The sequence below is a fragment of the Dromiciops gliroides genome, chromosome 3, assembly GCF_019393635.1.
Source record: "Dromiciops gliroides isolate mDroGli1 chromosome 3, mDroGli1.pri, whole genome shotgun sequence".
Taxonomy (NCBI): Eukaryota; Metazoa; Chordata; class Mammalia; order Microbiotheria; family Microbiotheriidae; genus Dromiciops; species Dromiciops gliroides.
Genome location: NC_057863.1, coordinates 358,934,519 through 358,950,957, shown reverse-complemented (window position 1 = coordinate 358,950,957; position 16,439 = coordinate 358,934,519). Strand labels below are relative to the sequence as shown.

Below are 16,439 nucleotides of genomic sequence, written 5' to 3'. Positions count from 1 at the left end.
GGGGCCCTTCTCCTTTACCCCATCTTCCCCCCCCCCAAAAAAAAAAAACAGAGCCTCTAAGATGGGAGTCTACATTATCCCCTCCCTCCTCCTCTGGCCCCGCCCCATACTCCTTCCATTTCATCCAACCCTAGTCTCTGCCTTAGAACACCAAGAATAGATTTCCCCGACTGCCTTCCTTTCTGGCCCCTGCCTATAACCCCTTTTGCTCACACACGAGGCTGTGGTTTAGTATTCTAATCCCCTGGACCCTACCACAAGGCCCAGCGAGCAAAGGTGGGGCCGGACCAGGTACAACTCAGCAGAATACCCCAGCTGCTACCACAGGAAAAGGACCTGAGCAGAGCATGAAGTGGAACTGGTTTCCTGCTGGCCTGGTCTTGACCATCATTCTCTTCCCGGGTAAGGACTTTAAAATGGGTGCAGAAAGGAGAGGGATCTTAGGGGAGAGGCCACCCCTGAGGGTGGGGCACATTTGGAGCCTGACCACAGCTCGGCCCCTACTGGTGGGCCTCCTTTTTCCTGCTCTGATCCCAGGTGGGCATGGGGAGGGGCCATCAGGGAAGGCAGAAGTTACAAAGGACAGCAGCTGAAGAGCAACAGTCCTGTACCATCGCAGCCTGACTAAGCCAGAGCCCTCAGACGGGCTAGAAAGAGAACTCTAGGGCCTCCATCTTGGGCTTGAAACTTAGACCAACAGCTGTGGAGCTGGGGCCCTGAAAGGAAGCAAAGAAGAAGCCCGAACCCAAGGCAGGGGTCGGCACTGAACCTGAGCATGGTTGGATCCTCGGCTTGAATCCACCACCAGCTGGCGGAGGAATCTGCATCTTTCCTAGCCTTAGGATGACTATAACAGACTCCAGCCTGGCCTCGCAGCTTTTCTGTCTCCTTCACACAGCTGCCTCCATTATTTAGCTGGTGAAAAAGGCTGGCAATGTCACTCCCCCTTCTCCCTGGTCTCAGAGTCCTCAGCTCAGGATTTCAAGCCTTCCACAATTTGGCTCCTGCCTGGTCTACCTTTCCAACCTTATTTCACATGATTTCCCTCCATGTAGTCTATGTTCCATCCAAAGAAGCCCACCATGTTCCCCCTTGCTGTTCTGGTGCCCACCTCTGGGGCCTAGATTCTAAAACTGTGGGTTACGACCCCATACAGGGTGGAGTAACTGAATGTGAGGGTTGAGAAAAATCTGGCAGCAGTACAAGGTTATGTATACCTATTTTATATACCTATATACCCAGAGTCGAGCAAAATTTTCTTGGGCAAAAAGGGGTCATGAGTGGGAAAAGTTTCAGAAGCCCTGAGCTAAGGATCTCTGGCTTCCTTCAATGATCAGCTCACGGACCTCCTCTTCCAGGAAGCCTTTCCTGATACTCTCTTCCTCCTCAAATAACCATGTATAATCATTGCACATTTTATATGACCAACCTTCCTCCTCTCCTCCAGTAGAATGTGAGCTCCTTGAGACCAGAAGTTAATTTTTGTAATATCTTTGCAATCCCTAGCAGAGCCAGTACCTGGCACAGAATAGGCATTTAATCGATGTTTCTTCAGTTGGATTGGAAGGTGTTCGACTAATTGGTCTTGTCATGTAAAAACATCCAGTTCTAACAGCCTACACTTCCTATGTCTGCCTTGCCCAGAGGGCAGAGTTACATTGGGCACTGGGTATCTAGGCCCAAGAACCTCTGATGCAGAGCAGAGAGAAAAGCTAACAGGCCATTTTAGCTTTTAACTTTCTGAGACTGAGTGAATGGAAAGGGATCTCTGCTCCTCCTTGCAGTGTCCAGGAAAGAAGAGACAGCATGGCTAAGGGTTTTGCTTCCCTCTCTTCTATCTATGCATCACACTATCCTGAACTCAGCTCAGAGCTAGAATTTGCTCTTTCTCGAAAGGTCATCCTGATTCCAGATGTTTCTAGTGCTGAGTCTGAACTCTTATGTACAGATACAGATAGTACACAAACCTAGGGATCATTGGGTGACCAGCTCCAACAGGATACCTTGGATTTCTACTTGAAACAGATCTCTGAGGAGCCATGTGAGCAGCTCATGTGACACACCGTGCCTCACCTTTGCACTTACCTTGTACTGTTTCACATTCTATTTATTTGTGTATACGTCATGTCTCTCTAATAGACTGAAAGCTCTCTGAGAAGAGGGGCTGTCAATGGAACATTATATCTCCCCCAGGACTTAGCACAGCAGGGGCTTAAGAAGTGTTGGATGGAACTTAAATTCTGAAAAGCATTTTGATCCTTTAGCAGGCATATACATGTCTGGCCCCCAACTCCAATCAGGGTTTCAGGGGATGAAGATTTGGACTGTATAAATGCTCCTGAATCCAATTTGACAACTGAAGCCAAAAGTCAGGCTCAATGCCACTCATTGCCCCAGTTTAAGAAAACTATGAGAGACTTATCTATATTTCATCCAGGCCTTCCCCAGATGATCTTAACCCCTCTTTCTATTTCTTTCTCTCCACAGGTATCATGGCCCAGGCAAATCACGGTAGGAGAAATGTCCTCTTTTTGTCCTCACACACTGTAAGCAAGATCAGACAGTGGAAAGGAATGATGGCTCAGAAGTCAGAAGAACTGAGTTCAAATCCCATTTCTGATAATTACTACCTATATGACCTTGGACAAGTTCCTTAACCTCCCTGGACCTTAGTTTCCTTATCTGTAAAATAGGGGACTGAACTAGATTGCTTTTGAGGTTCCTTCCATCTTCATATCTAGGATCTAGGAACCGATAATGAGATGAGTGGGGAACCTGCTCAGACTAGACCCCTCAGTTTCCAACAATTAGGCTAAGGCTCTGTGAATTCACCTGTTCTTTGTGGGACAAGGGCAGGTGGGAAGTGGGGAAGAGGCAAGAGAAAGGGAGAAATGGAAGAAATTGTGCCCCACACACCTGAAAAATGGGACTCTAGCACTTAGCAGCCATTTTTTCTTGAAAATGGTTACCACGGGGGGCAGCTAGGTGGTGCAGTGGATAAAGCACTGGCCCTGGATTCAGGAGTACCTGAGTTCAAATCCGGTCTCAGACACTTGGCACTTACTAGCTGTGTGACCCTGGGCAAGTCACTTAACCCCCATTGCCCCACAAAAAAAAAAAAAAAAAAGAAAGAAAATGGTTACCATGGGGGCAGCTAGATGGCACAGTGGATAAAGCACCGGCCCTGGATTCCGGAGGACCTGAGTTCAAATCTGGCCTCAGACACTTGACATTTACTAGCTGTGTGACCCTGGGAAAGTCACTTAACCCTCATTGCCTCGGAAAAGAAAAAAAAAAAAGACAGAAACTAGGCACCTTAAAAAACAAACAATAAAAGTATTCTCTAAAAAGAAAAAAAAAAGGAAATGGTTAGGGGACATGTTGTAGAGGTGAGATCAATCACAAGCATGTGACTTTTCATAACTCAGGACAAAAGCCAGTGCGCTTGGATGACAATCAACAAGATGGGAGCGCACTACTGACCTGCAACTTGAAAGATGAGAAAAGTGTCCAGTGGATGAAGGGGGAAAAGATCCTAACTGAAACTAAGAAAACGCTGAATCTGGGAAGTATCTTCAAGGACCCCCAAAATGTGTATTGGTGTAATGGATCCAAAGAGCACTCACTCCCACTTCATGTGTATTACAGAAGTATGTAAACTTCTTCCTGCTTTTCCTTTTTTAAAGAATAAGTGAGGGGGGCAGCTAGGTGTTGCAGTGGATAAAGCACCGGCCCTGGATTCAGGGGTACCTGAGGTCAAATCCGGCCTCGGATACTTGACACTTACTAGCTGTGTGACCCTGGGCAAGTCACTTAACCCCCATTGCCCCGAAAAAAAAAAAAAAAAAGAAGTGAGAAGGTCATGCTGGGCTAGAGAGCTGGAGGCTGAGGAGATCGGTTGTAAAGCCTGCAAGGCAGCACTTGTAGTAGGCAGCAGCCCCCTAACTCCCTTAAAGGAGCCTACCCAACTCTATTATGCTTTAGCCCTACCTTGGGTCCATCCCCCTCTCAAGATGGGACAGCTCAAATGTTTCTGTAAGCTAAGGGAGAGTGGGGCTGTTCTATGGGAACACAAGCTAAGAGGCTATTGGCCAAGGGCAAAAGATCTAGACAGTCTGCTTCTCCACAGAGAGTGGTATTCAGTATGCATCAGGGGAGCATTCCGAGGCAATAAGTACATAATCCAGGGATTTTTTTTCAGGTAGTTCCTAATACTCTACAATGGGACAGCCCTGAAGAGCTATCCTAGACGGAACACTTCTGCCTGTGAGGAGACAAAAGTTACCAAGGAGAATATTTGCCAATATATATTAAAGGTCTTTGTCCCTTTCCTCCCTCACAGTGTGCCAAAATTGTATTAAGCTGGATGCAGCCACTCTATCAGGCTTTTTCTTAGCTGAAATCATCACTGTTTTCTTCCTTGCTGTTGGTGTCTACTTCATCGCAGGCCAGGAGGGAGGATGGCAGTCAAGAGGTAAGGGACAAGGGCAGCTAGGTGTCCCAGTAGATAAAGCACCCGCCCTAGATTCAGGAGGACCTGAGTTCAAATCCGGACTCAGCCACTTGACACTTAACTAGTTGTGTGACCCTGGGCAACTCACTTAACCCTCATTGCCCTAAAGAAAAAAAAAGAGGTAAGGGACAGAGCCCTTGTTGACAGGGTAGAATCAATGCATTCCTTTCAGTCTCTTAAGACTTGTTTGATGCAGAGATCTGGGTGGGCCTGGCTAAGAGTGATTTTGTCCATATAGGACAAGAAGGGGGAATGTCTCTGGGCTTGTTTGCCTTTCCAGGGGTCTGACTCCCACTGACTGTCCCTTTGTCTTCCTTTGCATAGCTTCAGACAAACAGACTCTGCTGACTAACGACCAGCTTTACCAGGTGAGTAATGGGAAATGACAGAGCCTCTGGAAGAACTAGCTGGGAACAAAGCCTTTAAATGTTCAAGCAAGTGACTCAGAAGGATAAGCTCAGAGCAGGAAATGCTTAGGACGTACCAAGAACTTGAGTGCCCTCCCCTCCCCAAAGATGAAGGAATGCTGAGATAAAGAGAAATTTAGGTCAAGGCCCAGGGAAGAAAATTTTAAAGAGTGATATATGAGGCACCCCAAAAGTCAGAGTGAAGTTTTAAGCTTTAACAAATTTTAACCAGCTTTTAAATGCTCTAAGACTTTTGGGACACGCCACATACACACAGAGGAAAAGCTCACAAGGGTTATATTCTATCCCTGCCTCAGCTCTAGACAATGCTTTGCACATAGCAGATACTTGGTGAATGAATGAATGAATGAGAGAATGAGAGAATGGAGAAAAGAAGTTGCTGATTTTATTCTTCCTTCCTAGCCGCTCAAAGATCGAGAAGATGACCAATACAGCCAACTTCAAGGGAGTCATCCCCGAAAGAAATGAGTTCCCAGATTCAACCCAATGGTGTCCTAAAAGCTAGAACCCTTACCTTTGCAATTCTGATTGCTTCTAAATAGGTTTTCACCTTTCTAGCATGACCGTAGCTATCCATCCCTCCTGGTCTCCACTGATGGGGCTCTACTTAGCCCCAGCACAAGCTGTGCAGTTGGACTGATTGGGGCAGCCCCCTTTCACAAAGTGCCGGGGTCACTGTGGATTTTCATGGTGGTTTGCTGTTAATGGCATTTCAAAAAGACGTTCACTGTGTGCCTGCAAATTCTTCTCCAGCTGTGCCTGGAGCATTCTGGGCATTGAATAAATATGTATTACTCAATTGTTTAGAAGAGTTCTGCTCCAGAAGGCAGGGCCTGAAAATGATAAAGCAGACAGGCCTGGTTTCTTTAACTAGCTGCTTCCATCCTCAGTTGGGCAACCCCTGGCCCAAAGACTTTCGGACATCAAGGCCAATCTCCGACTGCAGCCTCAAGGCACTTAGGGCCCCTGGGGATGATGGGGAGAGGGAGAGAGAGGAAATTCTGTCATATCCAAGTCCTGTTTGGCACGGCAGCTGATGTCCCTCCCAGCACTCCCTGCTCCCTCCACAAGAGGATACCGCTATAGCTGTGTCTCACACCTGCCACCTACAGGTAGGTCATTGTCTAAAAAAGGAAAGCTGGGGGGGCGGGAGGGGGAGCAAAAGTGATGGCTCTCACACGCATAGCACTTTGAACTCTCTCACTATGCTCCATAGTAACTTCTATCTACACAGCACTTTAAAGTTTATAAAACACTTTCTAGACAAGGCCTCATTTGATCCTCACAACCAGCCTTTCAAGTGGGTAGAAGAACTATGATCATTGCCATTCAATGAAGAAAAAAAATGGAAGCTCAGAAAATTCATATCACCAGGTCATACAATTAGAAATCACTGCAACTTCAGTGATACAAGGGATAAAATGCCCGATCCCGAGATTCTGAGATCTCAGGAGCCAACTAGTCCAACCCTATCATTTTTCTATGTGGAAAAACCTCAGGCTAGTGGAGGTTAAGTGAGTGATTTGTCCAAATTCACAGAGGTAGAAGTGGAATTTGAACCCAGGCTCTTGAGATCTTTAGAATCATAGATTTAGAGGTAAAAAGGACATGATTGGATCCAACCATATGCTTTACAGATGAGGATACCTGGGCCCGGAAAGATTAAGTTTAACAAACTGGATGTAGGATCTATTAAATGTGCAAGGCACTCTATTAGACACTAGGGACAGAATGAAAAACAGTCTCTACTGTCAATGAGCTTACATTCCACTGGAAAGGATATGCCACTTGAGCAAATAAATAATTAGGATGCCATTTGAGGAAAGAAAAAAACGCTAAAAATTCGACTCAGCCATATTTTGAGGTTTCCTGGAGGTAGTTCTTTATGGCAGCAAAATGTCTCAGATATTCTAAGCAAAAGAGACATATGCAAAAAGTATTGCTACAACTTCAGTGCCACAAGTCCAGCAGTAGAAGAGTTCAAGAATCCAAAATATGACTTTTTGCTATGAGTTTTCTTAGGGACAGGGACTGCTTCTACTCCTTAAGGTGTACCCCAATATATAGAATCATGGAAGGCTTACTGTAGGAGGTGGCATCTCAGTTGCATCCTGGAGGAAGCTAAGGTTCATTCCAGTGGGAGGCAGACTAAGGGAAGTGATTTGCCCATTATTCCAAAGCTCTTAGGTGGCAGAATAAGGACTCGGTCTCAGGTCTCCAGACTCTGAAGCTCTCCCCACTACACCCCTGCTGCCTGTTAATAATCAGAATTCACATTTATTTAGTACTTGAAGGTCTTCAAGAACTCCTTATGAGTCTCTTGCTGTATCATCATCCATATACTAACCCCTATCTAAGGGTAAACCCCAGAGCTCTATCCTAGACCTTCTTTCTTCTCTCTATACTCTCAATCACCCCAGTAGTTCCCAAGGATTCATTAATCATCTCCACAAATATGACCTGATACACAGTAAGTGCTTAATAAATGCTTTCCCGAAGACAGCTAGGTGGTGCGGTGGATAAAGCACTGACCCTGGATTCAGGAGGACCTGAATTCAAATCTGGCCTCAGACACTTGACACACTTACTAGCTGTGTGACCCTGGGCAAGTCACTTAACCCTAATTGCCCTGCAAAAAAAAAAAAGACAAAAAACAAAACAAAAAGTTTCCAGAACTCATCATATAAGCACTCGAGGTAACAGTATATATATTAGATATAGGACAACCTTTATTCTGTCCCACAGGAAATGTACAAAATACACAAAGGATTCAGAGAAACCCATAAACAATTGATAACATATTCCTTCCTGATTCAGTGAATTCCACCTTCCACCCAGTGCTTAAGTGGTCCTTCAGACTTATAGCACCACCCTGTGGTTTGCACTCCTTTTAGAAAAAAAATAAGTCACCAGGGAAGGCGTCCCTTTCCTATGGGTCATACAGAGTCAACACCAGACATCTGTCCAACATGACTGCCTGAATGCCACTCTCACACACCTATTCCAAAAAAACCAAAAATTCACACCAGTCCATATAACAATCAAGAAATCCAATGAGAACTAAAGCAACTTCTACACCAGAACTGTACAAAAAAGTCAGACAGAATCTCATAGGCAATAGGAAAGGGGGGCTGCCAATGAAGCCAGCACCAACCACCACAGGAAAAGAAGCTGGTAGCCTCCCACTGCAACTACAGATGAGCCAAAGACACATGTAGCCTGCAAGATTTTGTGTTTCAAGATAGCAAGAGGGGAGAGCTCACCTGAGCAAAGCCCCACAGTGGTTATAACAGAGGAAGAAGGGGGTGGAACTTGCTGTTTCTCATAAACGGGGTATGCAAGAAGAGCATTCAAGAGTGGGGGGAGCTGGCATCAGGTAAAACATACTCTTCTCTGAAATGGATAAAAGATGTTCAACACGCAAAGTTAAAAGGGGCTTTAAAGATCATTTTCCTTCATTCTGAAAGAGGACCAGTGAATTGGATTTAAGAGAGGGAGGGCTGTGTGCAAGGTCACCAACCTCACCCTCTCCTCCAGAGCCATCTGGGTCCAGTGGCAAAGACATATATCAGGATGACTAGATGTTTGAGGTAATTGGGGTTAAGTGATTTGCCCAGAGTCACAGAGATAGTAGGTGTCTGAGGTGATGATATTTGAACTCAGGCTCTCTTGACTCCAGGACCAGTGTTCTATCGACCTGGCTGCCGCTGTACTGGTGTCACTCATACAGACAAAGCTAATTCTTCAATTTTCAGTGTGAGCAATTACACCTTGGAAATCAGTAAACACTTCAAATTAGGGCTTTATTTATTTCCACTGATTGTCTAGACTTTAAAAAGTGATGGAGGAAATGTTAACAATGCAAATTAAATTTTGAATGGAGGTGTGTAACGTTTTGGTTGTTTTTTTCTGGAGAGTCAGTTGTCAAATATTTTGCCAGTTTAGCCCTGATTGGAATTCATGTTTTCTCACTCCAAGTCCAATACTCTTTCCACTAGTCATCCATATGATGCATAATAATAATAATAATTACAGGAATTCCTTGTTGTCATTCAACAAGCTTTTGCTAAATGATAGACTTTATAGATGAGTGATCTTTTCATTACATTACAGATTATCCTGGGCTGGGGGGACACGATTCAAAGTCGCGAGGTTTTGTTATAATAATTCTACCTCATAACATTTCACTATCGTTATTACACAACAAAGGCATTCTGGGAGTGCTTGGATTTGGACTATCATGGAGTGACATCCTGTGGATGGCTAGTGGAAAGAACGCTGGACTTGAAGTCAGAAAATGCGGGTTGCAATGGGGCTCCACCATTGTGTGACCTCAAACAAAGCCCGTCTCCACTTGGTTCCCGATGAGGGATTAGACTAAATTACCTGTAAAGCCCCGCCCAGCTCTCAAGCTATAATCCTATATTTTAGCAGGGCTGGCATCACAAGGACACGTGGCGTGCCATGCCATGCCCATTGTTTGGCTTTGCTTTTCTTCTCTCCGCCCCGTGCCACAGGAAGGACTGGGAAAGGTGCTGATTCCGTTTGATCGCACAGAGACTCTTTCTTTCATCTCCTGGCGTCCGCCCACCCCGAACCCCATCCCACCCCTCCACGAGAAGTAGACGCAAAGACGGCTAGCCCACATCCCCCCCCCCCCCCCCCCGCCGCCGCCGCCGCCGCCGCCGCCGCCCTCTCGACCACGGGCAGCACTTCCGGCGCCCTGGTGTGACGCGAAAAGGTATGGGCGCCTGGTCGATGACGTCAGCTCCGGTTGCCGGGGCTGAGTCGGAAGTGTTGAAAGCCCTTGGCCTCGGAGAGTTCCCGGTGCTGCTGCCGCTGGCCCCCTCAGGCCCCGGTAAGAAGGAGTGCGTCCCGTGAAGGAAGCGGCGGCGCAGGGACCCTCCGGCAGGATCTGCTCAGATCCCTTCGCCCCCTCCGGAGGCCGGGACCCCGTTGCCAGACGGCTTCCCTCCCCCCGAGTCCCCTGTCTTGAGCTCGGGACCCCTTTTCTTCCTGCACCCCCACCCCGCGGTGTTCGGCTTCGGTACGCCCCTGAAGCCCCCCTCCCCTTTATTGGGGAGGCTTCGGGAAGAGAAACGTGGGTGAGGGCCGTGGACGCCCTAGGGTCGCAGTCTCTTTTGACATTCCTCCTTTAGGGTGTGCCACGCGTGGAGGGAGGGAGGGGGCGGGCGGTGGTCTTGGCTCTGACCCAGGCTCGTCTGTGGGACCCCAGGCGAGGAGAGTCGCAGGACTAAGGAAGGGTTTGAGGGAGACGCAGACGGGTCGGCTCCCAGAAAGTGGCTCTGACCGCCGCTTCTGCTTGGTCCTTGTCCAGCGGCTTCTCCCCGGGTGACCGCGAGTAAAAGTGAGGAAGTTGACTAGGCGATCCGTCAGGTCCCTGGAGCTCGCGTGGAGCCGGGTGTTAGAGGAGGCTGGGCTGCAGCTCAGGGCTCTCGGGCTGTGTAGCGGCGGCCCCGCTGCCAGCGAGGCTTTGGTCAGCCGGAGACCCCTGACGGGTTTCTAGTAAGACAGTCACCTCCCAAGCTTTGCCTTCGCCTCACGTTCCTTTCCAGCGCTGTATTCCCTTCTCTCATCTCGAAGCTCCCCAGGCCTGTTTACTGGATTATGTTACCCACACGACTCTTGGCCCAAGTGGATCCCATTTGAGACGAAGTTGGACTCCCAAGAAGGAATAGCACTGCTTTTTTTGGTCTGACGAGGCATGTGAAATCCTGGTTAAATTGTTCCCAGACCTGTTTTTGGAGAGGTGGATAGTCTAAAGTGGCAGATAGACTAAATGACATAATGAAAGAGGCCCCGGATTTGAAGCCTGAAGATTTGGGTTCCAATCCTATTTCTATGTGACCTTAGCATGTTGCCTCAAGTGTTCAGTTTCCTTATCTGCCGAGTGACAGGGTTTGCCTAGAGCAGAGCTTCTTAAACTTTTTCCACTTGAGACCCCTTTTTGCCTGAGAAATGTTTACCTGACCCCGGTATATAGGCATACATAACCTTTTATTGTTGCCAAATTGTTCTCAACCCCCCACATTCAGTTACTCAACACAATTTGGGGTCAAGACCCACAGTTTAAGAAGCTAGGGCCTAGAACACCAACCCTCAAAGTCCCTTCCATCTCTAAATCCTTTGACCCTAAACTAGGTACTTCTCTCAACCTGGTTGTTCATTTGTAAAAATAGAAATAATAATACTACCCACCTCACAGGGTTATTGTAGAATAAAACACTTTGTAAGCCTTAAAGCACTACATAAATGTGAATTATTTTTCAAGAAGAATATTGTACCTTTAGTGAAGTGGGCACAATTGAAATGAAGGTAGATTCCTATGAACACATCTGAAGTAGGTGAGCTTATGGTGTGACTCCATAAGGCTTCATTTTAGTAATCAATGGGTTTTTTACAAGTAGTCCAAGTTACCTCTTCTATTGAGACAAACACTGATGTCAAAAAGCATGTGTAAAATATCCAAAAAGGCTTGCCCTTTGATACTTGGCAGTAGTTCATAGCATAAAATAGTACAATGGAAGGGGGGGCAGCTAGGTGGCGCAATGGATAGAGTATCAACCCTGGAGTCAGGAGGACCTGAGTTCAAATCCGGCCTCAGACACTTGACACTTACTAGCTGTGTGACACTGGGCAAGTCACTTAACCCCAGTTGCCTCACCCCAAAACCAAAAAAAAAAGTTAAAAAAAAATAGTACAATGGATAGGCAAAATTTGGTAATGAGAATGGTGGTTCTGTCTTGTAGGGACAGAGACACTTGTGTGTATCAGAGTGGACAAGAACATTCGAGATATTATTTGGCACCTGCCCTGAAAATTTCTCTCGTTAACCTCGTTTTGTCCAGAGTCATAGAGCTAGTGAGTTTCTCTGTAGTTTTCATACCTCTTGATTCTAAGTTCATTGCTATTCACTTTTTTTTTTTTTTTTGGCAGGTCAATGGGGGTTAAGTGACTTGCCCAGAGTCACACAGCTAGTAAGTGTCAAGTGTCTGAGGCCAGATTTGAACTCAGGTACTCCTGAATCCAGGGCCAGTGCTTTATCCACTGTACCACCTAGCTGCCCATTGCTATTCACTTATAATAATGGCTAACATTTATGTAGCTCTTTAAAAAGGTTTGAAAAACACTTTTACAGATATATTGACTCATTTGATCTTCACAAGAATCCTGAGAAGTAGGTGCTATTATTATCCCCATTTTACAGGTGAGGAAACCGAGGGAGACAGAGGTTAAGTAACTTTCCCATGGCCACTCAGCTTGTGTCTGAGGCAGAATTTGAACCCAGCACTTTATCCATTCTACCACCTAACTGCATTTCACAATGCTGCCTCTAGCAGAAGTTCTTAACCCACTGAGTCTGGTGTTCCATGGACTTGGATATGAAAAGAATCACAAGTTTATCTTCACTAAGTTCTACTAGAAATTTATCGTTCCCTTCAATGTTGAAACCATAGTAGTGTTAGGGTCCATAGACTCCACCATACCACCTAAGGAGAGCTCCCCTCTCTTAGGCAACAGAATGAGGAATGGGCCTGCCTGTACTTAGGAGAGTCAGCTTAGTACATGGAAAAGACTGCTTCACTTGGAGACTTAGAATTGGAGTTCAAATTCTGGTACTGCTGAATATCACCTCTGACCTTGGATAAGTCACTTAAACATTTGGGGCCCGGATTTTCTTGTCTATAAAATAAGGGGTTTGGACTATGACCTTGAATTCCCTTTCCACCTCTTCAATCCTGTGATTCTAAGTAGCTTAGAGTCTAATAAGGGAATAAGACACCAATATAGTGTAGATAACTGTACACAATTATATAAGCTTATTAAAGAGTTAGAAAGCAAAGTATAGTGTAAGATCTAGGGGTGGAAAGAAAAGGTCATTATTTTCAGGGTAAATATGAAAAGTTTGCTACAGGAGGAATTGGGCTTTAAAGGATGTGAGGTAAGAAAGTAGTAAGTGGCAAAAAGAATGATGTGAGCATTGATAGAAAGGGGTTAATGAAGGAGGCGGTGGTGGTGAGCATAGCTCAGATTGGTTGTAGTATACTCCAGTGCATGAGGCAGCGGGATGAAATAAAGCTAGACAGGTAAGAAAAGCCAAAATGCTCAGGATTTTGAATGCAGGCAAAGACATTTCACATGGTAGGTATGAGGAGTCTGCTGAAGTATGGGTTGTTTGTTGTTTTTTTTTAAATTCTGCCAGTGGTGGCAGTGAGGAATGGATTGAAGGAAAGAGATTCAAGATGGGAAAAAGAGGGCTATTGCAGCTCTGTCTAAGCAGGTAGAGAGGTAATGTACTGGAGTGAGAGTAGCTTGGAATAGAGAGTAAAGAACATGTTTCAGATAACTTTTGAGTTGGAATCAATAGACTTTGTAAATGATTGTATTTGAAAAGAGAGGAGAAGGATATGTGGGGTTTGAGATACAGTATCCAGTGAAAGAGTTTGAAAAGGAATAGTCAGACAAGTAAAAGAACCATGAAAGGACTGTCAAAGACCCTGGAGTTAGGGGTGTGGGAGCCTGAGGGAATCAGATGCTACCATATTCAGAAGTAGGGATGTCAAAAGGAGCTGCAGGTTTAGAGAGAATGGCCTTGATTTTGGACACGTGCAAGGATCGATCTTATCTTCTCTAGTTGTAGGAGTGCACCTCGACCAATCCTAGTGTCTGTGGAAAAGATGAGCTAATGAAAGAAAGATTAAAACCCATTTAGTCTTCTGAGGCACTAAGAGTATGTATCTTCCTTCCATAGAGCATTCTGAAATATGAAAATAGCATCGCCATTTTAAAGACCAGAAGTTGAGTGACTTGCCCAAGATAACACAGCCAGTGAGTGGAGGAGTTGGGCCTTGACTTGGTCCTTGTGTTCCATGTCCAGTGACCTTTCTACTGCCAAACTGCTTCTCAGTATTACATAAAGCCTTTGTGCTAGAGAAGGCTATCAGTACATTAGTCATAAGGACATCCAAATCAAGCTAATTTCATATAAGGTGGTAAAGGGTTTTGAGATTGTGTTACCTCTTCTGTATTTTCCAGGAATACTAAGTGAACTGTGGTTTGAAATCTTCATGTCATTCTTGATAGCCCTAGAGGTTTTCTCTCTTATGTTCTTAATAATAGCCAATGTTGCTGTAGCATTGTAAGGTCTGAAAACTACTTTTACACATATGATTTCATTTGATCCTCACAAAGGTCTCATTGTGATTACAGATTTTTTGGTCTTGACATTTGATCTCATTGGTATAGGGGAGGTTTTGGTGAAGAAACTCCTTTCAGTATAGATCGGTAACTGTTCCACAACTTATAACCTTAAATCATTGCCAGGAGAACTGTGGAGATAAGGGACTTTCCCTGGGTCTTTCTGGAGGGCAGGAACAACAGGTATAATTATCCCCATTTTACAGATCAGGAATCTGAGTTTTAAAGAAATCAAGAGATTTGCCTGTACCAGTAATTGTCAGGTGGAATTTAAAACCAGGTCCCTAGTGACTAAATCCAGTACTCCTATACCATGCTAGGCAGCATTCAATTCATTTCCTTCTATTGAGAGCATGGTAAATGTAGCTTCCCATAGGCTTCAAGATCTGCATGCCATAGATAACTCCTAGGAATTCCTTTGTGCCTCAAGTAGAGTGGCCTATCCAGTAGTTTTGAATTTCTCAGAAAGTTAATTCATATTCCATATGCCAATTGGCAGGGAAACACTGTACACTAGCTTCTCAGCTAATTGCCACTTACTCATTGTAGTAATGTTGTTATTTCTGTTTCCCTGTTAATTTATCCCATATCCCTTTATGAGCTACTGAGCTTGTTTAAATTGTATGCAACAACTTTTAACATTGCACTTACCTGGTACAATAGAGCTCAGCACCATGCTGAAAAGAAATTTACAGCTGCCTAAGTTGTGAGTACCATCCTAATGAGATGTGTGGGATGTTCAGGAGGACCAGCACCTCTGATATGAGGGCTTGCTGAATCCTTTTCAGGGCTACTCATCCACCTTTGGTGTCCATCTTCACCCAACTCTCACCTGTGCCTCCAAGAAACCATAGCATATGCAGCAGTCACATCAGCAGATGGGCTAATCCTGGTTGAGGTTAACCAATAGGCCTCAGACTCATAAGGTAAATTAGGAGGATGTCTATCCCAAGCAAGTGATGGCTTTCCCCAGCAGAATGGGTGGGTGAGAACAATTTGTTCCAGAGGCCTCGAAGGTGGCTTGGTCTGACACTGAAGACCCAAAGGTCATCCACTCCATCTCCAGTCATCATGACTTGTCTTGGGAAGAGAGAGTGAAGCTGATGACTTTGTGCAACTCTGCCTCACTTAAATCCAATTCATGTACAAGTGAAAACATCACTCCGTGAGCTTATCAGTCCTCTTCAAAAACAAAGAACAACTGTTCCTAATTGGCCATTTGCTCAATTGCAGAAAATACGGGAATCGCTCAGAAAAGCAACTGGTAGAAGTACCACTGAATAGAAAACTATGTGTTAATAGACTCTTCCTCCTAGAGATGAAGATAAGCCCTCAAACGTTATTAATTTTGTTTATATGGTTCTGTGAGTAATCCTGTCCTATCGCAACAAAATGAAAAGTAGAACTATTCAAGAGTCTTAGACTTGGAGTTAGGAAACCTGAATTTGCTTACTAGCTTTATGACCTTGGGCAAAGCCTGAGCCTTAGTTTTCGAACCAGTAAAATGGAAATATAATATTGGCATCAACTCACATGGTGATTAGTAGGAAAGTGCTTTATAAACTGAAAAGTGTTTTTATAATACAAATTGTTATTGCACACGCTCCCCTGACCTTCCTTGACCTCCTTTGAGGCTGTTGTCCTTAAATACAGGCTATGTCTATCATTTCTTTTGCTTCTTTCTCCTTCAGAGTCATAGGGCTGTTCTCTGGCCTTCGTTCAGGTTCAGCTGAAATTTTAGAAAGGAGGGTAACATCTAGTTGGGATACCAGGTCATTTGACCATTCAGGCTGTGTTCGGAATGGGGAAATTTGATCAGCAAAATCTTGTCAAATGCACACTCACTAGATGGTCCCAAGTTACCAGTCAGTTTCAGTTTATGTGCTGGACCTCCCAAAGCTGAGATTTATTTATTCGTCTTTCTTAAATGTAATAAAAAATGATCTGGATATTTTAGTGGGTCTAGAAAGCCACTGAACAATTAAGCCTAGAAGCATGACTGAGAAATAATAGTTCTTTAATTTTTATTGGGCACTTCGTTTGTTTGCACAGGAATTGCCATTCTAAGATTATGGTTGTTTGTCCCCCAGCTCTGTCCTAGCTCTGACTCCATTTGCCCAACCTACAATTTGAGCCAATGCTTCATTCTCATCATTCATGTAAATAAGCAAGAAGCTGCTCATTCAGGCTAGTGATGGAAAGTCAATTATTTCTTTCAAAGAAAATAGCTGTATTGTTGCTATTGTTCTTAGCAAGCTATCTTTTTTTCCCCTTTAATC

The 16,439-nt window shown here is 44.9% G+C and overlaps 2 protein-coding genes across 2 annotated transcripts in view; both read left to right on the top strand.

The window, feature by feature from the left end:
* The first annotated feature begins 141 nt into the window (after nucleotides 1-141).
* On the top strand, nucleotides 142-5,746 carry LOC122749992 (T-cell surface glycoprotein CD3 gamma chain-like). Its single transcript, XM_043996622.1, has 6 exons — nucleotides 142-402; nucleotides 2,488-2,511; nucleotides 3,429-3,650; nucleotides 4,343-4,474; nucleotides 4,838-4,881; nucleotides 5,344-5,746. Exons 1-6 carry the CDS (start codon nucleotides 348-350, stop codon nucleotides 5,407-5,409), a joined length of 543 nt encoding a protein of 180 aa, XP_043852557.1. The 5' UTR covers nucleotides 142-347; the 3' UTR covers nucleotides 5,410-5,746.
* A 3,930-nt stretch (nucleotides 5,747-9,676) lies between these two features.
* UBE4A (ubiquitination factor E4A) overlaps nucleotides 9,677-16,439 on the top strand; it is a 36,631-nt gene continuing 29,868 nt past the window's right edge. The window contains 1 exon segment of the mRNA XM_043992717.1: nucleotides 9,677-9,799. The gene's annotated coding sequence lies outside the window, so the exon portion shown is untranslated.